General features: G+C 40.0%; 1 protein-coding gene across 1 annotated transcript in view; it reads right to left on the bottom strand.

Annotated features, from left to right (window-relative positions):
* Positions 1-27,119, bottom strand: part of bckdhb (branched chain keto acid dehydrogenase E1 subunit beta) — a 63,854-nt gene that overhangs the window by 11,134 nt on the left and 25,601 nt on the right. Inside the window, exons 7-9 of the mRNA XM_034127896.1 lie at positions 26,128-26,225; positions 24,247-24,357; positions 3,008-3,094 (exon numbers count right to left, since the gene is read on the bottom strand). Of these exons, the coding sequence (XP_033983787.1) occupies positions 3,008-3,094; positions 24,247-24,357; positions 26,128-26,225 (296 nt within the window). The remainder of the gene's footprint in view (positions 1-3,007; positions 3,095-24,246; positions 24,358-26,127; positions 26,226-27,119) is intronic.

Raw genomic sequence — 27,119 nt, 5'->3', positions numbered from 1 at the left:
CATGTTCTTTAAATTATAAACTGATGTTGACTTTCTCAAGGTTCCATTAAAAAGACAAGAGAGAGCCCATCAGTGGAATCAGACCTGTAGGTTTTCTTTTTCTCCGTAGATCAAGAGGCTTACTTCCAATTAAAATGCCTCAAAATTCTTTTTTGCTTAGTTTGTATGTCTCTGTTTACCTATCATAGGGCACTTAATGGTAACGAACATAACTGAATAAAACAGAAATGATTGAACGATCTTGCTTGTCGGCCACAAACATGCTCTAAAAAAAATGATATAGAAGTTGAGTTTTTTTTTAATTTGCAGGCTATTATGACAAATGCATTCCAACACAACGGAAGCATCCCTAAATGCAGACAACGCCTTTTTCCAGTTTAAGCGCTATCTTGAAAGCGGTTAAACTACCCAGATTCGTATCTCCTTGAGTATCCTTGCTTTATTAAACGTGGTCCTTTGAAGAATGTGGTGGCTCATAACCGTCTTCTGTGTGATATGTTAAAGATTTATTTTGGGTTGAACTGTCAAATTTGTTGGGAAAATACTGAATGTACTCTTCCAATATCAGAGTAGCACATGATAACAAAGGCCCTACGTACTGTAGCTGTGTACATGACAGGATGTATGATTACCTAGAAGAGCATCAGGACTGTTTTAAGCATATGATAGCTATGTGATTAACATGATGATTCAGCCTCTATGGAGATAGATATATGACAAGCATGATCATTTCTGACGTGGGTCTTAGCTAATCTGAACTAAGCATAGAATACTGCTTTGAACCGGTATACATGTATCTTGTGACTGAATAACACCCTCTCTTGTATGTAAAGCATCTGAAGGACACTGTTCTGGAACTAGTTGTCCCATAAGCTCTGTATGTGATGACTACTTCCATTCTTGCAAGGATAATAAATACATGTATCCTGATATTGAAGATCAAGCCGGTGACGATTGATATTTTTCCAACAAAATTCAATTGAGAAAGAAGCTCTGAGAGTATCAGGCACTTTCATCCTTCCAGTTATGGAGCAAGGCAAATCTTGATATCCACAAACTAAAGCAGAAAAGACCTGCTTTAGTCCCAAGTGCTTGAAACTGTCTCAACGCAAAAAGCACTAAACGCTTCACTTAGAAAGGAATTACTTTTTGGGTATTAAAGGGTACTGAGGGTTATCATACATTTTATTTGTTAGGAAGCCAAAATAAACATATCTCTTTGTCTTTGAAGAAGTAATATACATTATATAATGTAGTGTTTAACAGCGTGATTGAGGTCAAGATGCATCCTTTAAAAACAGTACAGCAGTGTATCTGAGGCTATGTGAATACTGCAGATAGAAGGCAATCAGTGAACACACCAACAACTTACATCACCCGTACACAATGTGAAAACGTGGAAATGAGGACGATGAGTCATTGGCCATTCAAGCCCTCTCTGACAGAGAAGAGAGCAACGTCTGACTGGCAGTAAACGAGGAGAGGATCGATTTTCTTGTCCTTCTCCAACTGAGTTCATACACATTAACAAGTAAAAGGCTCCAGGTAACAAATGCAGTGTTGTGCATACACTTAGGGCCATGAATTCTAAAGTGGCAGGTATTCAGAGGAGAGTTGTATTCACTGCTCACATGGAGAAAACACCCCACATACTGAAGATAATTATCTCACCACACAGATAGATATAATTAGGATGATGAGAAGGGGAAGACTTTTCATTTAGTCATGCATCGCACTTAGCTCAGAATTGGTCATCGGCTGTCTCTGGCACGTCTTTGTTACAGTGTCAAGGCCTTTTGTATTGGCAGCAACACACAATATTTCAGGCACCTTATATGGATAGTTAGACCCACTGTATCAACACTCTCAGATGAGTAGTACAAGCTTACAAAACACTGTAGAGAACTAATGGAGGTGCTAATCTGTAGAATCTAATTACTTATACAGTGTTTACTTATATTTAGAATCATTTTCCCCTCCATTTTGTTAAGAGACTCCAAAACTAATCAACAAGTGATTTGAAAGAAAAATAATAGACAACCATTTTAATAATAATGAATTGTTGAATTCATTTTTCATGTAAAGAAAATTGCAGTTTCCTGCCTTTCAAATATGATGATATCCTGCTATTTCAGCAAATGTTTTTGTTATGGACCGACAGAAGATATTGAAAGACATCTTCTTTGCCTCTGAGGTTTTTACTGTTTTTGGTGTGTTTCTATCTTTTATCAGCCCAACCATACTTGCTAAGAGTTGCTACCAGTTATTCCTGTTTGCAATGTTCTCATATGTAAAGAAAACGACAAATGTATTTCTTAAATGCTTGAATACCTGAACTTTAATCTTCAAAAAGTGCTTTATTTTTCTCTTACTGTTTGTGCGGCAGTAGCTCTTTTCACCTAAAACCAGAGCCCAATCTGCTAGGATTGATTAGCTGGCCAGCTCTGTTGCGAATGGTCAACCGCTTAGAGAAGTGGCCCTTTGCCCATCACGTACAATGTGCTGGAGCACTAGCCAATAGAAGTGCAAGCATTACATATTAATGTCACTATAATACGGAAGAAAACTAAGTTGTCAAATGTAGGCATTTAAGGCGGGGGGGAGAGAAATCCCTCCGGAGGGAACTATGGTGTTCTGTAATACAGAGAGTGCCGTTTCTGTAATTTCTAAACAAATCAATCAATCAATTTGAAGTACAGAAGGTTTTAAAGTGCCTCTATATGCTAACACCAGCATGTACATTTCACTTTCACCTCACACTGCATATTTGCCTTGATGTCTTCCCTTACGTCTCATGCCCCCTCCTGGTTTGGCACACCACAAAGTTTTACACCATTGCTTTCGGGCAATTTGTGAAAGCCCATATAGCTTTATTACAAAGTGGGACTTTAATTGCTCCCTATTAAGACCAATAGCTTTGAAGATCACCTCAAGCCCCTGGGAGCTACAGACCCCAATAAAGTGTCATGAAACCGTGTGTTCTGATACAAAGACGGCACACACTAACCTGTACTGAAGAGCTGATTTCAGCAGCAAAGCCTCCGGTTATTGGTGCCTCATGACTGATGAGCAGGCGTCCGGTTTTCACCACCGACTGAAAAACAAAAGACAGACACAGATTATTACAGAATGTTCCCTACTTCATGGTTTAAAGCCCTTAAAATGTATCTTTAAAAATAAAACCGAGAGATTTAGGCACATTTCAGTTCATATTTACCATTTTATCTCAAAGGTGAGCAAAATAGAAAATCATTCAAAAGAAAGTAATTCCTGTATGTGTTCTTCATTACGTCAAGCACTCTAAGTCAAAACACTGACACTACTTCACAATCAGCATCTAAAACCCTTTTAAATATGCAATTCAGTATTAATATCTTTATTAATACTTATACACCACTGCATATGTTGCAGTATAAACATTTTGTAATATATACTGTTCTTATAAATTGTACAATGTGCACATTTTCCTTATGTTCATATCATTTTTACTTTAACCTCTTGTCGAAATAACTATTTTATGTTGTCTTTTTTTCCACCATTTCACTTTTTTTGACTTCTTATGTTTATATAAATATTGTATTAATGTTATTCTAAATAAAGCAACCCAATTCCCCTCCTCAATGAAGAAGTATTACGATTCTAAAAACTCATAACTTTGTTTTGGAATATTCACACAGGTACCTTTTACCAGTTGGTCTCTGCTACATGGCTGTTCAAATGTAACAGTGGTTCCGACTGTGTGCTGTGGTATGTATCTGCATGTGGGCCTGGCTGTGTTGCTATGTGTGCATGTATACAATGGATGCGACACAAGAGTATGAGCTGCTGGGCTGATTTAGGCTGGTATACAGGGCCAACGGGACAATCATGGACATTAGAGGTATCAGTCTCCAAGGCATTTACATTTGGCTTTTCAGCAACCTGACATTACTGCAGAAGGATGCCTCTGCTCCACCCGTTATCTACGACAGCATAAAACCAAAACTGTACTTTAATCTCAATAACTTGCCACTGGTCCAGACCAAAGCTATGTCTGTTCTATGCAACTTCAGCAAACAATTCCTCTCCTCTGTCCAGTTGTTGTATTTTTCAAAAACATTTGGGAAATATCTCTAAACCTTAAGAATCATTACCAATGTCAAAGGACATGTCTTTGAAAACCTTCAATAGGATTTAAAAAAAATGTACAAGTGTGACTGTTATCCTGGTCTGCATTCAGGAATGATTGTTGATTTTACATTGAAATATCACCTCTGAATAATACAGTCTTCATTTGAACACAGCGGGGTAAATATCACACACGTCTCTCTTTCCTCGAAGCCACAAACCATGCCAAACTAAATAAGCCACTGAAAATAGGCACCGTACATCAATATGGCACTGTAAATAGGTCCTGACATTTTTTCCCCTTCAACCAGACCGCATAGTATCAAACACAGGGGCATTCTGGGGCTTCGTGCTGATGCTAAACAGGCAAATGTTTACATTGCTGAGGTCCTGAGTTTGGCAGTGAAGCACTAAATAACTGTGGCTATCTGTCACACACTGGTATCTGGGGCTGAAGAAGTCAGCACTGTGACACTCTGGGGCACCAATACTTGATATGCCTCTTTCTGGTGGGGGACATAAAGAGGATTCTCAGAGCTAAATTGAATGCTCATGTCAGTTTAAAAAGGGGCGAATGAGTTCAGAGCGAACAAATCACTGATTATATGACACTACTTTCAGGAATGTGGAAGTTAATAACAACACTGGAAGACAATAATAACACTTGTCAGCCGGCACATTGAGAAGGAATCAAGCGAGGGGCTGAGAGTAGGGCGATGTCTTAATATGACATGTTGCTGTGAGCTTTGCTTAAGCCTGCGTCACACTGTCCCGAAATTGACACCAGATGGACACACGATAAAGGAAATGTTCAAATTCGGCTCTGATCGTAACAACATCGGGTCATTCGTGAGGGCATCTTAAGCCATCGTATGACCGCCGGTGGAGTTTCTCAGGCTCCGGCAGCAACTTCGTGAGCAGTGGGAAAATCTTTGGCATGCCAAAAAATTGCAGAAAGACCTTGCGAAGGTTCATTTTCGTGTTGAATTTGTGTGTCCATTTTGCCCTTCGTAAGGCCATCGTGAGGGCATCTTGTCAAATCGTGTCATCTTCGTCTTTACTTCGTGTGATCATCGGTGCCATCGGGTATTTTTCGCCTCACGAAGACAATACGAAGGAAACAAGAAGCTGCCCGATGTCGGGGAAGAGAGCCGAATTTGAGTACCTCAAGCGTTTCCCATGTCTCATGTAACGTGGACATATAAAAGGCCAGCCTCAGAGCATCTTCCTCAGTCAGCCCTGAGCAACTCTACAGAGCTCCCAACTCCCAAAGCTTCAATCACAATTAATCACAATTCAGTTCCTGCAGAATGGCATACTTTGATGAGACAACCAGGAAAAAGAAGGCAGCAGCATTGCTTCTTTTTTACATTACATTACATGTTACTTGTTAGACGCGTTTATCCAAAGCGACACAACGACATGCTGACTGCAGTGGGGTTTGAACCTGTGCTCCCCTGATCCCAACACCAAGGCTCTATCCACTGCGCCACACGCCTGTGTCTCTGTCTTTTGATGCACCTCAGAGAACATGAGCAACTCTTACAGGCCCAACACCTCCTCTTACAGGTAAAAATTGTCTTATTTCACTTTGCCATTTGTGACCTAGTTCGAACGCATCGTACTCTCAATACGATGTTGTGTAGCCATCGTGTGGCCTTCGTGTGTCCTGCGGGTATAAACTACTATAAAAATTCACATCTTCGTGTTGCCTTCGTGTGTGGTTCGGGTGCCATCGTGTGGCCTTCTGTAGGCATCGTACTTGCTTCGGCTGTTGCTTGGCTGTTGACCAAGTTCGGGGCCATCTTCGTGCGAAATTCACAATTCCATATTCATGTGTCCATCTGGTGTCAATTTTTCGGGACAGTGTGACGCCATCCTTAGCGCGATGACTCGTACAGGTGTGATAGTGCCCAATCCTTTACCCAATTAGCCCTGATGCTCTTACCCGGTCCCCATCTCGCACACACTCTACGCACAGATACTGTTGACATCATTTCTAATTTACACTGACACAAGCATCAGTCTGATATCCCTGTTGCTCTTCTAACCGAGGGGAGGCCCATGATATTGCTAGCTGCATTAGGAGTGCATTCTTCAGATGCTTTGGACACAAAAGAAACCTGCCACTGTTTTTACAATATCGTGGGATAGAATTTCAGGCTCAGGGGCCTTGGGAAAACGTGTTGCCCAGTTGATAGACCTGACCCAAAAACATTCTGCATAAAAACACAAGTGACAGTAACCTGCAAAGTGGCACTAATTCAGTAGGCCAACTAGTGGTGCATGTGAGCTTATCTCAATATGTAAAACAAATAAAAAGGCAAAATTCAGTAATATCTGTCACAGCGATATGGAGTTTACATAAACACAATTCCTCTCAATTCTTTCTCAGTGATGTAGTCAACTGTAGCCAACACATTGCATGCTTAAGTCAACATGCTGTGTGCGCACATTGTTAATGCTAACATGCTAATGTGTATTAGATGTATTCTTTACTACATCTTTGCTCTTAATTAAGTGTTTAGAAGAAGGGCTGAGTAAATTAAAGTAATTAGTCGAGAATAGGGGCTAATGGAAATGTCATTATTTTTTGCCTAATTTACGACACAAATGAAAGTATTGGACATCAAATATTTTGACCTTAAAAGAAGCTAGAAGAAATGACGAGGCCTAACTGAACATATTAGGTTTTATTCTCTAGACAACATAAATATACTTGCCCATATCTAATGGTAATCTCTCCAATGGTTTTCTGAAATCTTCACTTTAAAGGGGCTCAATGATGATCATTTTCAGGTTCATATTGGTATTTAGATTTTTCGATTGTGACATGTCTCCATGCTTTAATGTTCAAAAAGCTCTTTATTTTTCTCATACTGCCTGTGCTGCAGCACCTCTTTTCACCCTCTGTCTGAAACCAGAGACTCCCTCTGGAGGGAACTTTTTAGCCTTTGCAGACCATTTACATGCACACAAATCCTATATAAAAACACACTACAGGAAAGGGTAAACCCCAAAAGCATAATAGGGCCCCTTTAAAACCAAAATGGCAACGTCAATGTGGCCCATGAGCAAAAATAACAGGGCCACCAAAGTCCTTACAATGCATTCTCTTGGCAAAATGGATATAGGTTTTTACATATGTCCTTTTTTGTGAAAATATTAGTCTCCCCACTTCAATGTGTTCAAAGTCTACATGAAAGGGCAAATGTAATACTTCTGTTGTAAGATTGCAACATATTCATGGTCTGCCTTTCACCTCAACTGTCCAACTCATTCACCTCGCCTCACCGCCTGAGGTTTAATTTCACACAGTTTTATGAGTTAAAGAAAAATACTTTCAGTAGTTATTGCATCTCTGACAGGAGACCAACTCCTACATAGTAATTGTGGCAGCAGCTGTTAACCCAGTTGCTTCCGACTGCTGGATGTTTTTTTTAGGACACAAATATCCACTCTTATTGTGCGGTTTGACCCTTTTCTCAAAAGTCAACCAGTCATGTTATTTGCCCTTGACAGCTACCTTTCATGTCAGTAAAATTGGGACTCAGAATGGGGGCAAAGACATTATTTTTAGGACAGTGGTGGAGCCACAGGAAGTACACTGGACACTGTAAGAAGATGATCAGTTAGATGCATCCAAGAGGAGAAATGATATACTGTGAGAGTGTAGAGTGTAAAGTTAAATATGTCATAAATCTTCCAATACAACCCTAGGAAGATTTGCTGGTAGGGCGATCTCTATGTTATTGTTTCACACTGCGGCCAAGGCCAATGAGTTTATCACAGAGTTGCTGATGTGTGAACCAGATAGTGATCCCACACTAAAACAAAACCGCAGTGAGAATTGGGTTGAGAAGAAAAAATAACAGACAATGAAGCAAAATTACAGTAGATGGTGAGAGTGGAAAAGTGTAGACGATCTAAAACTGAGAAGGTGAGTTAAGGATAGAGGCTGAAACTAAGGGCGAGGCTGAATGTGGGTTCAGTTTAAAATAAGGTAGAGCTTTGGTTAAAACTAACCATAGGTAAAAGGGAGTTTTGACTTGAATGAGTGATGACTGATAGATAGGCAAGAACACACTGGAATCTGGAAATGATAAAAGCGGTGTTTGTTAATTGCTTTTGCACAATTTCTATTGCAATATCCTTTAATAGTAGACCTATTAACAAGTTGTTAGGTGGGATTGAACACATTAATTGCGGAGTTTTAAATAATCAATTTTAATCTTTTAAATAGTGTAAAACATTTCTTTATAATTAGTTTTTTACTTTAAACTCAAAGTTATAACACATCCCGCATTTTTTAAGTATCAGAATCAGAATTCCTTTATTCGTCCCACAAAGGGGAAATGTACATGGCTACGGACAAGTATAGACGATGAAAATAGAACACTAATATATAAAAAGGCATGCACATTGTATTTAAAATAAAAATCACTACAATTTACAGAAGTACACATTGAGGTAGATAGGTTAGAGGCAGCAGTAGGCCTACCTTTCAGCATTTGCTTACATGCCCGATGGCTAACTCACTCCACATTTTCAATTGTCCATATTTGACACAATAATGGATTATAAAGATAAGATGAATACAAATGTTTGTTTTTATCTGGACATGACAGCGTGAGCAGATAACCCCTAAGTTTTTCAATGTCATCCTGTCAATTCCCATGGAAAGCTTTCACCTCGACTAGCCGAAAGTTTTTGTGACCCTAGTTAACATACATTTTGAATGTCTAACGTCTGAGAAAAGCCAACAATTTCCCAGGAAGTCAGGCTATAAATTAGTCAACTTGTCATTTACTGCTAAAACCTTTCTCAAACAATAATTACATGTCAAAACAAGGGATACACACCCAGAGCTGTTCTTGATTTAAGTGCCAGCTAGGTCACTGTGGCATCACCTCAATGACACCAATTTATTTTCAGCGGAGGGTAGATACTTTCAACTTGAAGTCTGAGTAGATAAACTTGCTTCATGCTGCTCTTGTCTAAAAACAACCATCTTAATGCATGTCAGCTTAGAGATGTATTATAGTAAGTGAATTTGGGGGGCATTGCTTTCTAAGAAAAAGGAAAGCGTTCACACTGACATTAGATTGTATCCGATCCTAATTGGTGACATTTTAAAGGTCAAATACGGTTCTGTATGTTCAGTTCTGTAAGTTGCTGGCTGGAGAAGCCCTCCTCCCTGCTTCGAGTCAGAACGAGGGCTCCTGGTTGTTGGCAGATGGTGGTAGTTGGGCTTGGCGACAGCTCTGGTGGCTGCAGCTTTACTACTCATTGTGTTGCAGGGCTGTCATTAGATGCCGAAGTCGTTCCGCTGGCTGCAGTGAAAATGTCATGTTTACTGCCATTCCCATACACACCCAAACCTAATGAGGAACATAGAGCTTGTCCTCCTGCCTTTACTCTGTCCTCAGTACTTCAATTAAACCTGTCCCTTCCTCAATCAGAATCCCATCCTCCTGTTCTTTCATCCTTGCTGTGGTTCATCTTATTCTCTTCACCAGTTTTACTTTATTCCATCCATCCATCACTCAAAACTATCCATTTATCCTACTCTGCTCCCGTGAAGTCCCAGCGCTCCAAATTATGCGTCCTCACCACTCAGAGGCTGGTGGCCAATGACCTGGCATAACCTCAGAGGCTAAAGTCAGAGCTGTCACTCTCCCATGGCATATATACTCAACAAATACACATAAGCAGATTGGTTTGTGCAAAAGCATGTGCGCACAGACCACACATTCACGAGTAGAGAGTGTGTTCAAGTACACCACATGTGCAGACACACTGCTTTTTAAATATTCAGGATAGATTGATTTATATTTTCTGCTAGTGACAGCAAGTTACTTTTCCAAGTTGCTTCCTGGTGCTGATGTCGTCATGAGACAAAAAGAGACTGTAAAAAAACAACAGTATATTGTCCAGAGCACTAATGTGTTTTTCACTACACACTAGGGGGATGTGAATAAAACAGCCAATATTCGTAGCTAAAATGGGCTGTGGTTTGACTGGTGCCGAATCACATAATGTGCTTTCAAAATTTGCAAAACACATGCAATAGTCTTTCCAGAGGAAGTTGCCAACACTTATTTGTTGGAGCTGTATTTTTATCAACCCTTTGGTCGGTTTTCTATCAGTTTAAAAATAGAAGTGATGACAAAAATAAATCTGCGTTGTTGTATGGTATGCACACACATACACACCAGACCAATTGACAACCCGCCTCCCCTATATACTCTGCCTCCTCTTTCTTCAGGCTGTCCATCAATGTGCGACAGGAAGACGAGGTTTAGTTCAGTGCCGCCACCGAGGAGTCTTCCTTGCCGCTGGATCCGCTGGCTTTGCTCTCATTTCGCCAAGCCTGTAATTGTGCGGCCACCGCAGGGTCTTAACTCATGCGGCACCATGTGATCTCCGTGACAAATGAGAGCCGGGAAGAGGCTCCACTACTTGCTGCTGCCTTTAAAGTGGCACTGTGCGATTAGCGGAGAGGGGTGAGTGCTCGGCGAACCGGGGGCCCTGTAAAATCACAGCGCTGGGAGGGGAAGCAGGGCGGGAGGAAACACAAACACTCACTCCGTTCCATACAATCTCTCACGACAGAGAGGGAAAGTGAGAACCAGCGAGAGGGTGAGGAGGACTGCCTCGGTGCTGGGCGGAGGGCCAAGCCATCCTCCAGAGGAGCCAGGACGCCAGAGGAGACCACAGACAGAAATAACTCCAAACATCCCATAAAGTCCCATTAAAACCAATTAATCTCAATTACTCAGACACACACGCTCTACCTTTATGCCCTGCAACCACACTGCTACACTGACTGTGTGCACACAGACACACGACTGCTTCTGTACACACCCTAACTTGGCGACAGCTCTTTGCAAACATCCCAAAGGGCTGCCACATGTAGGCCTAATAGACATTAAGGTTGTAAAAATCAATCAATGACTCTATAAAATGGTTTATACCAAAACAAAGTGTTGCAACATTCCAAAACATTGTTGTAGGGGGATAACTATATATAGTATTTGAGGAAAACTCAAGACTTAGGATAGATACTATGTTAAACACAGACAGTAAGTGACAGTAGCCTACAGTAACCTTTATGGTAAGGCCAGAAGGGGGGAGGACACAATAACATAAACATACTTTTGACCAGGGCGGTCAGTCATAAATTAAAGTTTCTTATTGTAAGTGTTACAAAGCGGTTTGGAGCGTACTTTATTTTTGGGAATGTTAAAAAGAGATCTATCCTTTTATTTATAGTAAAAAAAAAGTACTTTTGTCATTTAAATGATTTTCATATAAAAAGTAGAAGAGTCATAAACGTTGTGTCCCATCAATACTGTGCAAAGGTAATCTGTTTATTTAATGTATACATGTTGACCAACCCATCAGTTTTAGACAGTTGCACAACAATCAAAATAATAGCTTTTTTAATAGTTTCTATTCTTTATAATTGCAACTGTATTGAATGGTTATTTACCGTTACAGCTGGATCCAGTAAGAGATTAGGATAAAGAAAATGGCCCTGGCTTTGGCAACAGAATGATATTATTTTTAAACCCAACACCAACCCCACCCAGCTCTTAACACAACCATTGTGATACAACCCTACAAACTGACTGGTGCAGAAATCTCCACACAGAACACACACTCTGACAGATCTAAAGATTTAACATCGTCCGCAGAATAGGCGCTGCGCTACCCCCGGTGTTGCACACCACTCGATGGCGAAAGACTAAATTCCTTTTTAGAATGTGACGGCACCTTTAGAGTCACGAAGTGCTTGGTGCTGACGCATTTTTCTTTTTCAACTCGCAGCCAAAAGAGCTTTCTAACCCCCCCCCACCCCATTCTCTCCAGTATAAAAAGATACCAGAGTGCTGGCAAGAATTGGAACTCTGTCGAGAACAGCCAAAGAAGTAAGCGATTCAAAACTGAACACAATGATAGCTCAGAAACACTAAATGGAAAAAAGGGTGAGAATTAGGAAAATAAAATGAAAACAAATTCTAAAAATATATACATTTGATATTGAGTTTCAAGATGCTGCAAGAAGAACAAAGTTGAAGAAAGCATCATAGCACAATAATACATTTGCGTACTATTAATCTTAAGAGTTGATGTGAAAAGAAAAAGAACATAACAAACGCTGTTTAAGTGATGAAAATCGTTATTCCTTTTTCCGCCTGAGGTTATATAATAGACTTTGTGATTTATAACGGACTTTTAAAAGACTTGGAGAATACACAATGTACGTATATGATCTCTTGGATGTCTCTGTCCTTGTGAATTCAGACATTCTGTCTTTTCCACTCATCCTGCTATCGGTCTACAGGCTGACCTCGATGATCTCAATCTGCCCACACCTCTGGCCAAGGATCCTAAACCAAACCGTCCTCTCCAGTGGAAAACTAAAGACCTGGCCAGCAAAAAATGAAACAACTGGTCCAATCTGAAGAGCCTTTCGCTTTTAAAGGACTCGTTTGGTTACAAAAATTGTCACTGCCACCATTATCATTATATTTTTGGTACCAAAGTCGTAATTAGCTAATAATCACTGTATTGGAGAAATAAGAGAAAAATATGATTTCTCTGCCTCAATTCTGCCCATTTTCAACACAGTCTGTAATTAATCTTATCTCTATGGGAGACATCCTTGGGTTACTGACAATGCGCTAATCTGTGGTAATCGCAAACTAGTCTGTGCCTTCAAAAATCAACAGAACTACCATGGATAATATTAACAAGGTTTCCTATTTCTCAGTGACTATCAGAGATATTGAACTATATGATTTTTCAATGCGTCTAATTGTGGATTTGGCCACATTTCTCCAATGAGTGACACTTGGAAGAATTTGAGAAATCTCCAGTGCTGTGGAATGTGAGCACTGACTACAGCCAGGAGGAAGAATGGAAAAGGAGTCAGTAGCAGACAGTCAAGTTGGGGGCTGGGGGAAATTGGATGAGTCACAAAGGGGTGATTACTCTTAAAAGGTTGGGGGTACACCACAAATGGGTTTCTTCAACCAGACATACTGTGATATACAATGTGTATACATGTAATCTAGATAAATTACCCGATTGCTGGAAACTTGAAGAGCAGGTCAAGGATTTGATTAGTTTTTTGCAGTTTTGCATTACGCCATTCCACCAGCGACATTAGGAGAGGGAGAAAAGAGGAGCTGGACCCATCGCAGAAAAACAACCATGGGTAATTTTCCACTGATATAACCAGCGAAACACTGCTGCGGCACGATACATTTTACATTATGACAGATACGCACATCGGCCAAAAGTCACGTATGGCAGCCATCACACCCGCTTCCCGACTCAAGTCTTTATACGGCTCTTTCTTTTACCCCACATGTTTTCTTTCCACCCGATAAAGTCCTGCTGGTTAGCTCCACAGAGCCCAGTGACATTAACATTGAAATGACAGACGTGGGCTATAATAAGAAGAATGCACGGAGTGGTGTCCAAACCTCTGGCTACTCTCTTCCTGTGCCATTTTATTCTACTTGATTGTTTCCAGTGTGTGTGTGAGTGACAGCGGGCCAAAGATATTAGGAGTGTTTTGGCGAGCCAGGGAGCAGATACTGGCCGAGCAGCTGAAAGGGAAACACAGGCATTAGCCCGGTCCGTCTGCGTGCTAGTCGATAGTGGGCTAACTGCCCGATCCCTGGTCCAGACCACAGACGCATTAAAAAAAAACACTCTGCCAGTGTCAAATCTGGCAAGGTATCACCAAGGTTAAGGCATCTAAAATATATATAGGGTCCAAAAAAGTAATCCATCTCAGATTCCCTCACCAACAGATTAAACACAACTCATTAAATGTAGTAATTCAACAGTTTTACATCTGCTGTTCTTAACACCCATTATCTGGTTTATTTTTACTGGGAACAATCCTCAAGCACAAATCAAGGTTTTTCATCATTTCACTTCATCTTGAAAAAATAGTTTGCCTGCAGCCCTCACACCAATAAGAGATATTTTTCGAGATGTTGGCAAACTGCGTTGCGAAAGGATCAGGCCCTTCTTACATCCAGGACACGATTTAACCATACACTCCAGCAGTGAACATCTTCTCATCAGCAAATCGGCTCGCTACTTCCTCACTGTGAGTGGGATTCAAGACCCCTAAACAAGAAACACCTCTATGTTATCCTGGCTCAAAAAATGGTGGAACAAGCTCCCGATTGACAGCACAAAGTCTACAGATCATCCACCACGGACTAAATACCCACTTGTTTTGAACGTATGGCCAGTTTGTTGAATTCAAAAACATTTGAAGTGTCACCAGCTAACTAAGTTGTTAGATGCTAATACGTCATGGCCACTGACCAATGGTGCCATGAAATCCATTTTGCCAATGGCTAGTTCTTAACTTTATGGCACCACTTTTACATTCTTTTGTCCTTCCACTTGTGTGTGCCTTTGAAAGGCTTCCCTCAAACCTACACATATAATTCATTAGTTGAATGTATTGAACTGATAGAAGTAATCATTTTTAATTTATGCTTTAATATAACTGACCACGATGGCTTATTTTAGTATCGTGTTAGTATGACTCTAGCTGCGGTTATCACAAGGACAGAGGAGACGGATATTGGATGTAAAAGGGAAATCAGCCAGTGAGTGGCTATTTCCACAAAAATAAAAAGCAAAGGGAAAAATAATAAATGATAATGTCCTTGGCCTTTTTCATATTTATTCAGATGTAAAATAAAGAGACAGCTAACATGATGAAAAACCTTTAATATTATGGAACATTCAAATGAGTTCCAGTTCCTCATATCTTTTAAAAACATTTTTTATAAAATGCAATTCATAATTCAGTTTTTATCGCTGGAACTTAAATTCTCCTTGTTCTTGGTAGTGATAGTATGGTATCACTATTGCAAGAAAAAAACCTCATATGGTTACAATTTCAGAGACACTCTTTTACCCTGCCATTACTGCTGTCCAGATTGTTTCACAGTTCATTTTTCCTGTAGCCTTGCTCTTATTTAGATAGCACTGGTGTATGGAAACAGGAACGTCTTCGCAGCAGAAACAAAAATGTCCAGGGACATCATCTGGCGGCCATGTGTCAGTTGCCATGGTTTTCTGTACTAAATCATTATCATTAATGACTATCTTGCTCATCAGATTGGCTTTCCAGTTCTATGGTAGGCCTTCATAGAAATGCAAAGGTCATAGGAAGCAGAGGCTGAAGAAAGAGATGTCACCTGGTTCAGTTTAGTTCACCAGACGCTGCCATATCTCAACTGAAGAGGAAAGATGGATCTCTGCAGGTTGAGTACACATTTAATGAGAGGGTTTCAGCATAATCTCTGTGGTGAATACAACCTGCTGTGCCATGTTCAAAAGCAACATGCAAAACGAGATGAAGAAAGCTAGTTCTCAACAAGCATTTGCCAGCAGACTTTAAAATAAATTTCCATGTGGCTGTTGAGCAACCTGACTTCATTGGAGGAGTTCCACAACATTTTAGAATTAAACTTGATTGAATCTGATACACAAGGATAATGAGGCCCCTATGGTTGGTGGAATTCAAAGCTGACTTCTTAAGTGGTGGGATAGGGAAAGTGGCGAGCACTTGTAAAATAGAAGTTTGTCATTTTTCTCTGGCTTCTTAACAATCAGAACAGCTTTTCACTTGACCACCTGACAAGAAATGTAATGCTTAATGTTGTGAAATAGGCTGACATCATCATCAGTGACTCTGTAACAGAGGGCAGGGTCTCTCTTGATGTCTACTATTGAGTTGCCAGAATTGCTACTGCCAGATGTGACGGAAGAATCCTGAGTCAAATCGGGTAAACAGCAAAACCTCTGCCAGATCAATTTTTTACGAGGAAAACTGATCTTCTTATTAAAAAGCTAACTGAAATAATTCTTCCATTTGAACTTTTTGATATTATCTTAAATGTTCCATGTTCAGAAGAGGTTGAAAAAGTCATTTTGAGGGTACTCATTAAAATGCTTCATATTCCCACTGAAAGCAACAGCCATGCTACTTTATTGGTCATAAATATTTAAATATGGTTAAAATGTTAAAAGCAAAGAAAGTCTGTTTTTATTCATTACCAAAAGATTGTTTCCATCTGACAAAGCCATGTCAGTTTTGCATAAATACAGGCAATCACATTTTATTTTTTTTAAAGTTCCATTTTTAAATGATTATGTTCCATATTGACGTGCAGTAGTCATTTTGGAATATTTTCAATCAGTCCATGGTGCACTGCTCTGCTCAAGTTGAAAATCACAAATGATTCACCCCATATAATGATGGTAGGAGGTATTAAAAACAATCATAACCACAGCCGTCAAGCCTATAACAACTTGTTGAACTTGACATTGAGAAGAAAACACTCGTGGCTCCATTTGCTCTCCTTTCTTTTTCCACCTCAGCGCATGACAAACAAACACATCAGAGGATACCGTGTCCTGCCTGACTCCCACTTGCGTCTTTACACTCCGTGTTTACCAGCCGCCTTTGGCTCAGGACACACCGTACGGCTTGTAACCATTAAGAGAAAGTGATGGGGTAAGCGGAGCCTTGATAAGGAGGTCTTATCTCTACGGTGAGTCAACACAAAGCACTCAGAACACACATACATTGCAACCTGCATCACTTCCAAGAATCAGAACAGATGCTGCTGCACTCTTCTCCGTAAGCGCCCCTCCCCTATAACAGCTCCACTTCCTCTTTTAACCATTCATTGGATTCTGCCTTTGTTATTGACTTGGTCAGAAATGTATGGTTATGCTAAAAGACAGTCCTTAAGCGACCCTGCCTACATATGTTTTTTTGAAGGTTGAGCAGGTTCAGCCAAATTGGTTGCATCAGTGGGAGGGCTGGGATCCAGGAGGCCCTGCAGTCACAGAGGCTTCAGCTGAGGCGGGGGCCAAGGGACACACAGTTAATGAGGGAGAACTTTTTACACCCATTTAAAGAGGACAATGAGCAGGAGTGTCAGCAGGCCAAAAGGGACCTGCAGGTCAGCTTAAGTCCTGATAGAAGAGCATCCAATTCGGCATGGCTCCCGAATACATATACACAGGAATTGTTTCATAAAATCAAGATGTTCTAACATTCAACGTTTAATGATGAGCACTTTGGCATGATTTTACACAACCTTAGAAACTATCAATGTGCAATAACACGCCTGTGAAGTATATACAGTTTTACAATTTATTTCGATGTATTGTTACTGGCTGCCACTACACTACTACTCACTCAGCCTTTCAACAGTAGTGTAATACTCTACGTGCAGTATACACTTTTTAATTCATACACACTATTATTTACATCACCTGCTGCTACTTTATGTTAGTTCACTTACTTTTGGAACGCTGTTGCTTATTTCTGTTCAATGGATGTGTACATATTTGATTTTTCTTTATTACTGTGTGCTTGCCTCTATATCATTTGTTACTTTCTGCCTTTCGTGACTGCTGTAACATTGTACATTTCCCTGCTGTGTGACGAATAAAGGACTTCTGATTCAGAATTCTGACAGGTTTGAACAATGGCTGCAAATCACAAGAAAAGCAGCCATTGATTTGAATATTAGGCTTGGCAATTTCTGCTGAATTCCAGTTTGGCTTTAATGACCTTGGCTATATAAACTATAATGAACTTTTATGAACACAGAACACAGGTGCAAAAGGGTCTGAAGTGAAATGTAGAGATAATGTCTTCAGACCACTGTGTTTGGAGACCAAATGGTGATTGCTGGAGGGGATACAAACATTTACCTTACAGGCTTTAAGGGGATGAGCGCTAGAAACTCAAATGACAGATTTTAGATGGATTATGAGTTAAGGTGTTTTATAGGAGCAGATGGGACTTGCAAACTTGCAGGCTAGTGCCGACTTGCTAAGAGGACATGCCTCGACTGACTTACTCACTGTTGTTGAAATGAACAGAAATCTGAGGGATGTGTCCAATAATACTAGGAGAGTGAAGAAATGCAGAAATAATGGGGAGGCAAAAATAAAAATTACAGCTATGTGCTCAGTGAGTAACTAAGAGATAAAACACAACAGAGGCTATGAAAACCGCTTTTTCCAAGAAAATATTACCACTCCTTACAGTGAGAGCCTTTTGGCCCACTGTTTATAGTGCAGTTACCGTTCTGTAAAAGTATTAGGTATTAGTATTAATGCTGAGCATTTGAATGAATCAAATAAATAAAGATAAGTATGCTTTCAGTTCTCTATTGTAACATGGTGAACTATAATCCACAAAAGCAGTAGTTATAACTCGTTGTAAAACATTGATCAGGATGGATTGGGGCTGTCACTTTCTATTCAAAACATGTACAGTAGTTACACGCAACAGACTACACAGCAAAGGGCAGTTCTTCAAACTCTCTACCACCTACCTTATTTCTCCTATAGTGTGTGGAATTATATCAGGTTCTACATTAGAGATGGCAAAATTAACAACAACAACATTTAGCCATCTTACTTTACAAATACATTAAATCAGATGACTTAGCTGCCAGCTTTGAGGCAGAGGAGTCAACAGAACAATCTCTTCTCATCTGCCACATAACTTTTTTTTTAAACTTGACTCTTTGAAAAATATGAGCTATGAGCTATAAAAAAAGTGGAAAACAAACCTATTTGACCTAAAATTACTGCTTTCATGAAACTTTGTTGAAGGGTTACGCCTGGGCCAAAGACTCAGACACAGTTGAACACATTTCATTTTGGATCGGATCCAAAGCACATGGCAGAAACACAAATTATTTTATTGAGCTTTCCGAGTGCCCTCCTAGTTTGACGTGATATACTTTAATTCATAACAAGCACACATGGAGCCCTTCTGTGGGGGATTTCCCTAGTATTGCAACTTCATCTAGGCCGCATCAGTCAATGGGATTGGCCTGGCCAGGGCTGTTTTAAAAGGACATATGCGCTTGATGGCCGCACAGTCATGAGTTACAGTAAGTGGAGAACCAATGAGGGGAAAATAAGAGGCCTTTTTCAAGAGGTCAAGTAGCTGCCGCCAAACGAACTGTTGTGTGGTGCATCGGGAAGTGCCGCCTCCAATCATATTTAAAGAACCAATAACTGTAACATACTGGCCTTGGCGAGCCACTCTTGATGCTTAACTGGCCGGATCTGTAATCTGGAAAACCTGAGGCTGAATCAGCAGCAATTGACTAATGCAATAATGAGAGCAGAAATGTCTTTATAATTATGACAAGCAAATTCGAAGCCAAGTCATACAAACGTGGAAAAACGGACAAAAATGTTGGCCAAGTGTCCATATGAACAACAATAAAGGTCACAGAGGAATTAAGAAGCTCTTATGCAGGATGTGGGTATGGGAGCATCTTTACACAACTGCATTTCTACACACACAGTCCATGAGACTTTCCACAGCATATCATCTGAGCCATTGGTCTGGCAAAGGTAAACCTGCCATTTTGTTCTTGTCATAAAGAACAACTATTATATTTTCTGGACCGCTCTAGACAGCAGGTCAAAACAATATACTCACTTTTTCTCTACGTTAACAGCGTGTCTGCCCATGATTTCCTTTTCAATGAGCGGGGTTGTATATATTTAGATCCAAGTATAGATGGTGGCTGCCAGAATGGATCCCACAGATAACAGAAAGATGGCATGTCTTAGCCTAATGATCTCTCACGAAGAAAGACACAATATTTTTCATTCATTCTGAACATCCATGCTCAAAAGAGGCCTGCTTCATATAAATTAGCTCGGTACACATCACACACACGTGCACACATCCTTGACTGAAAGATCTGCAAGGTGAATGTGAGTCACAGGACATTTTAATTGGCTGCCAGCGGCCGGATGCGGCATATCTTACCGGAGGCACACTCACCGCATCTGACGGCCAGTTAATAAGCGGTGCAAAAGGCCAGCTTAGCAGAGATGTGTGCAGTGCCGGAAAAGCTGACACCAGGTGAACCATCTTTTGAATTAAAGAGTGGACTCAATGTTATGGCTACTCCCTATCTTAAGCTAAGAATAGAACTAGTCCCAAAAAAATATTTCTCAGAGGATAAAGGCCTTTAAAAAGCTGCACAACATTGATTTACTTTTGAGGTTTTTACACTATGCCATTTTCTACTGTAAGTAGAACAAAATGTAAATGTATGACTGATGTCTTGACATAAGCAGCCTCTGTAGGATTTACTTCATTAGGCAATCAACAGCAAATTAATTTTGGACAATTTAAGTAATCAATTAATCGCTTATGTATTAAGAAAATGCTTTCCATATATTCACAAGGGGTGGGTATGAGTAACAGATTTGTCAATCATCAGACACTTTCTTTTTCTATCCACAGTTTATTTCCCTCAATGATTTTTAAAGTAGTGCTGCAGGGCCATGACAGTAAAATAAATCTAATATTTTGTATTAATGATTTGCTTAAATCCAAGTATTTTTTCTGGATATTGCTTATTTCATATTCTATTTGACTCCTAGACAATAATGTACAACATCTGTTCAGGGACTACAGATGAAAAATAGCTTCTTGGCCATATAATTAACTCTGTTCACTTATATAATGTGCACTGTCCCAGTTAAGTACAGTAATAATACTATTTAAAAAAAGATAGTCAGCTCTACAAATATTTCGTTAGCACATTAACCTAGAGAGCTTTGCTAAAGGATCATGTAGTAGGGCTGCTCGATTATGGCAAAAATCATAATCTCGATTATTTTGGTCAGTAATTGATATCACGATTATTAAAAACGATTATCCATCTACTTTGAAAACATCAATATATTGGAGAAAAAAAATGTGAACAGTATGTTTTTAACAGTTGATTACCCTGAACTTTAAGTATAATTCAACTGAAAAACCAAATAAAAAAAATGTATTTGAAAAAAAAAAAGTAATAATAATAATAATAAAAAGATAATCGTTTTATTTTGATTACGTTGTTTTCGTAATCGTTGCAAGCCATAATCGTAATTGCGATTCAAATACGATTAATTGAGCAGCCCTATCATGTAGTGTGTGTTGATGTTACGGAGGAAATAGAATCAATGGAAAACAGGTCAACCAATATATTTACTTAGAAAATGCATGGACAGTTGCACCTTTTTGATTCATCCTTAAAAACAAGATACAGATGCATCTGTAATAAAGATAATCATTACCCATATCCCTAAAATGTTGCTGTTTCTAGATATTCCACTTGAACTAGTTCTACATGGGTGTGTTGCTGTGTGACAAAGCTGAGCATCAGCAGAGCTGCGGCCACAGAACCATCCGTGCAGCGCCCAGTAGTTAGGGCACCACTGTGCAGGGTTATTGAGTTCAAAACGCCTGGTTTTCTTTTTATACATTTAGCAAAGCATGACTGCAAAGGACTATGACCCAGGCAAACGTGACTTCTGCCTACAAACAGTTAACGTAAAGTACACAGCATAAATCAAACCTACACTGTATGAACAAAGCTGATTGAAAACATTTGAGGGCTGCACTTAACAATAACTTTATTTGCCAATGACTTACCGTCATCTCCCTTAAATCAATAACTATTAATTGTCCGAAAATCCCACTTACAATGTCCTAAACCCCAAAGTGTTAGCTCATTACTGCTTGTTACAACCAAGAGTCCAAAACACAATAATTATTCAAAATCTGCAACCCATCACATTTAGGGATCTGGGAACCCTTTTGGAAATGTTGTAATAAAAATAATCCACACAACAAATCCATTATCAACACTGTTAAAGGGCCAAGTAGTAGCCAAACAGATTAGTTATCAGACACGCTTTTTCCTGGTTTAAATCATGTTGCCGCATTACGAAATCCTAAAATTAATACTGTCCCAATTCAATATTTATTCTGGAAATTGCATTTTTTCTTTGAGGCCTAAATAGTATTTATTTTTCGACACACAACGTATTCTGGTATGTGTGTGTGCCTGTGTTGCCATACGATTACATTTCTGTTAATTGGCAAGGCAATTCATGGATTGATCATTTCAGATCCAACTCCTTCCATCATATGCTTAACAGGAAAACAAAAAGCATACAAACAAACCCTACATATCCTGGTCCAAAACATTTGTGACCAACTTAGATTCATTCTACAAGAGGTTGTAGCAACACAAACGAAATATATGCCAAGAGCTGCAAAAGAAAAATGTCAGACATGCCTACCTTTGGACCCCAGTGGTTATCTGAGCATTACGTCTTAAGCACATTGTATGCATTGACAGGATAAGATACTGTTTAGCTGCTTTGTGGCATCGAACCCGAGTGGATTCCACCAGCTTTTATTAGCATTGACGGATGCAAGCTTTGTTTTCATTCTGCCTAGTGCACATCTGGATATTTGTTGCTCCAGATTAATTAAAAGATAAAATACAGGCCGTTAATGTGTATTCTTATGCATTAGTGGAAGAGATAAAATCATGATTTAGTCCTGAATTCATTATGTGCCTTCTCTGAGATTTAATAATAGCTTGATGGAAAATGCTCTTTCTGTGCTCAGCCAGCAGAACACGCCAGGATAAAAAGGGCTTTAGGGATATCAGTGTATTAATGTAATGCATCGACAGTGATTTAAGGGGCCCTATTATGCTTTTTGGGTTTTCCCTTTCCTGTAGTGTGTTCTATAGGTTTTTGTGCACGTAAAGGACTCTCCAGAGGGAGTTTTAATCCCACACACTCCCCCCTGCCTCCTTTTTACTTCCCTAACATAGTCACATCACTCGCGCTTTACTTATATGGCTAAGGGGCGGGACATCTTTAAGCGGTTGACCATTCATCACAGAGCCGCACAGCTAGCCAATCAGACAGACTGGGCTCTGGTTTCAGACAGAGGGTGAAAAGAGGTGCTGCAGCACAGGCAGTATGAGAAAAATAAAGAGCTTTTTGAACATTAAAGCATGGAGACATGTAGAGGCACAAAATACTAATATTAACCTGAACATTTGCATAATAGGGCCCCTTTAATTGCCAGATATCAGGATATGTGTGTGGGTGTGTAGCAGGGTTGTTGGGAAATTGGCTGATGGGTATGACAAGAAGAGATGTTGGTGAAAAGCCAGAGGTGGCAGGTCTGGCATTAGGCCCACTAAGCAGCACATAAACACTCTATCAAATGTCATGGCAGGGGTTTTAATGGCGGAGTGCCAAAAAGAAAAAAACACATTCACTTAGAGTCCCCTCTTAGAGCAAACAATCTGCAACTGATTACTGCTCAATTGAATGTGTGTGTCCTTCAGTGGCAGCACAATACTACGCTCTCTGCCATCAGTATCAATTCACTCCCGCTTAAATTGCTACCCTTCCACCGCGACTTCATCGTGCGCTTTAACTGCTGGTTGTAAGGTTAGCTTGACAGCATGATGCTCACAGACAAAAGTCGTTTGTTTCGCCAAGGAGCATGAAAATACGACAAACGTGCAACGTTAAAAATGTATCTGGTGATTAAGCTGCCTAAAGCCAACCGTCTTGACACAATATCTAGTGGGTGACATATTCAAGCTCCATTGAGAAAGCAGCATGAAGCGTTCAAGTTTTTCTCAAGACACTTTTTGGTTTTCATATCCAAAGAGCGTTTCATAACATGGTTTAGTCTACTGACTCGTCTGACTAGACCTAGTCGCCAACGGTGACCAGGAGAGACGCCACTGTTCCCCAAACTGTCTTGCATTGTGCTCCTTCCCTTATTTCAAAATAAACACAGATGGAATACCCACTGGAAAGCATCTAAAATCCTTCCGAAATGAAATATTTTGTTTTGGTGAGAGCCGTGGACTTCTTTGTAGAAGTCTTACTGGCTGCGGAAGGAATCCTGTTTATCAGGCACCAAAGAGAACCACACAGTCTAGAGAAATAATGTCTCTGCGCCACAATAAACACATCTACAGAAACATTATTTATGCCAAATGGTTGTCTATTGTAGAGTGATCACTTGGGAATGCACAACATGGCTACACACTCAGCGACCAAACATAAAAATAGAGATATACACAGACTTTGATGCAAAATATTTTTAGAATATCGGTTAAAAAGGCACCAGACAGAAACACCACTAAAATATATGAATGGTTCCTCAGAAGCATTTTTGCTAAAGCGGCTGTGATTGTGTGTTTCCCTTACCTTGCAAACAGTCTCAACGTCCCAGGGCAGGATGGTCTGCAGATCGATGACCTCGCAGGACACCCCCAGTTTCTCTTGGGCCATGTTGGCAACCTCCCTCATCACATGGATCTAAAAGGGAAGAAAGCCTTTAAATCTAATGAGCTAAAAGCAGTTAAAAGTTTGAACTATGTGAATTAAATGCTAATGATCACGAGGGGACTAAGTGTGAATTGAGGCTTCCTATTAGCTCTCTAGTTCAAAATAAAAATACCAACTTATCACAACTCTTTTTTTTTGTCTTCGTCCTGTTTTATTTGTTGAACACTAGTTACCTTTGTTGGCGTTAGGAAATTTAACTTTTAGAAGAAGCAAGTTGCGGCTCACATGTTTAGTAGTCAAGGCAACATTTTTGAAGAATTCTTGTTCATCCAGTAAGACAGAATGCCAAACTAGTGTGACCAACCAGTGCTGACAGAGAGCCAATTCCACTAGTGGAGGAAACTGCTGTCTGATATAAAGGATGTGCATTAAATACTTAAACGGCTTGCCATATGGGCACGTCTGCTACATCAACTTCTGTCCTGTATGTGTTGTGTATTATGTTTTCAATGTAGCAGGCTTGAATAAAAAAATGAACTAAGATGATTGAGAAAAAACATGGACATTTTCACATTATCTGAAGATGCAGGGGTGGATTGGTTAAGCATTTTGAGATATAAGTATTATAATTGATACATAAACTGCAGTAGAGTAGAGGGACAAATAAATGCCACGTTTAACTGACTGCTGCTTTTAGTTGGTAGTTTGACATTAATAATAATAGTTACTTGATGATAATAAAGCATTGATTTTATTGTACTCTTTGCTGAAGAGCACAGCCTTTGCAGATCAGTGCCAAATAAACACAATGCTGAAAACAGCTATTAAACCTTAAAACATGGCTTGCAAGTTATTCCCATAAAATCATCATTGTGTAATAGCTGGAGTCTGTGTATTGGCAGGCATTAGGAGCTGCTTTTAAATTAGAACCGCTGTGATCAATCTAAATCACCCTAACTAAAAGAGTTGTCAACACCCAGGCTTCACCCTCACAAATAACCGTAATAACTCTGGGCATTTATTACAGAGAAATGGAGCAGTTGCATTGTTTCCAGCCGATTAAAGAGGACCTTCCTGAGGGAGAAATAGTAGATGGAGGGACTGATAGTCCAGGGGAAAAAAGGTCCTCTGTTTGAGTGATCAGAAGCTAAGGACTCATCCTTCCCCTGCACTCAGTGAAAGATGTTTTCTTAACTCTCTGATGGACGAGGCGAGTAATGAGTTAGAAGGGACAAGGGTGGCCTTTTGCTTTCCACTACTTCACTGGATCCTCGTTTTTCTCTATCCACTCCTTCAACAATAATACTCTGATGGATTACTTTTCCTTCAATGCCCTCGGAAGCCCCCTCCCGTGCTCCAGGTACATTGTGGCCTGGATAAGCCGGTTTAAGTGGCCCGGGTGCAATGAAAGTCGGAGGATGACTCCCGGGGAGTTCCAGGCACCTTGATACGGATCGGCAGGAAATCAAATCCCTCGGATGAAAAGAGAGGCAACAATGGAAAGCGTGCGGCGTGAACACATGGAGAGCCGAGTACGGCCTTGATGATGTGTAGATGTTTGGGCAGATACAGCCGCAGACTGCCGGCTGGGAGACCCCACTGGGACAGAGTGGGATGGGGGCTTTTGATGGACTTAAAGTTAATCCGTCGGTAGTCTCAGTGGCTTTAAACGTCATTTAGCGGGGATGAGAGTGGACTCCTTTTTTTCCAGAGGCCATGGAAAATGATGCAAAGATAGCCGATTACTTAAAAAACTGCTCACCCACAGAGTCTGTCAATGATGCACAGAGAAACGCCTACCTGTGTCCCCCAGGCAACCAGGGTGACGTCACTTCCTTCCTGTACGATATCGGCCTGCGAGAGTGGGATGGTGTAGGCCTCCACGGGAACCTGCTCCACTGGGAAAACACAGACACACACATTCACCGTCAGCTACTGGCCTCATCAACAAGGCCTCATTCACGTGAGCACATCACATCTATTTTCATACACTAAAACCTTGATCATTCTTCTGTATATTTTGCACATGTAATCAGTGCTACTTCCTTAAAGACTCTCAAATTCTGATACTGAACATATTTTATTTTTCAGAGAAAATGTATTCATGTCTTTTTTATTTTACCTTAAATAGTTTGTGTCCTGGGGGATACAGTCATTAGATATGCTGTTTCAAAGTGTAAAATGGGTGTAATAATAACCGTGTAATTACAATGTAATATGGGTGGAATATAGGTCTAATAATGTAATTAAGAGGTCATTTGGGTATAATATTGGTGTTACATGGGTATAATATGGGTCTAATAACATTCTTGTATGGGTGTAATAACAGTGTAAGATGGGTATAATAAGGGTGTAACGTAGGTGTAATACAGATGTAACATGGGCGTAATACCGTAATAACATGGGTGTAATTGGGGTGTTTTAGAGGTGTAGAAAAGGTAGAAAATGGCTATCAATTAGTTTTCCAAAATAATAATATATGAATGCCCATTCAAGGGTAAAAACATGTATTATATTAGCTCCTTTTATTTAAATGAATTCCTGTTTATGTATGCACCATTGTACATCAAAGCAAATTCCATGTAACGACAGTAAAGCTGATTCAATGACAGATTAATATCCCAACATTGCAAACGCATCAAATGCAAGCTCACACGCACATAAACGTTGGTCCATTGCGAACACTGTACACCATGTGATTTTCATGTCAGACCCCGAACCGAGGGGTCTGACATCTAAATGATAGACTAGATGACAAACTGTTGAAATGACAGAACAAAAAATTCCGACTC

This window comes from Trematomus bernacchii, unplaced genomic scaffold (assembly GCF_902827165.1).
Source record: "Trematomus bernacchii unplaced genomic scaffold, fTreBer1.1, whole genome shotgun sequence".
NCBI lineage: Eukaryota > Metazoa > Chordata > Actinopteri > Perciformes > Nototheniidae > Trematomus > Trematomus bernacchii.
This window is presented reverse-complemented; position numbering and strand designations above follow the sequence as displayed.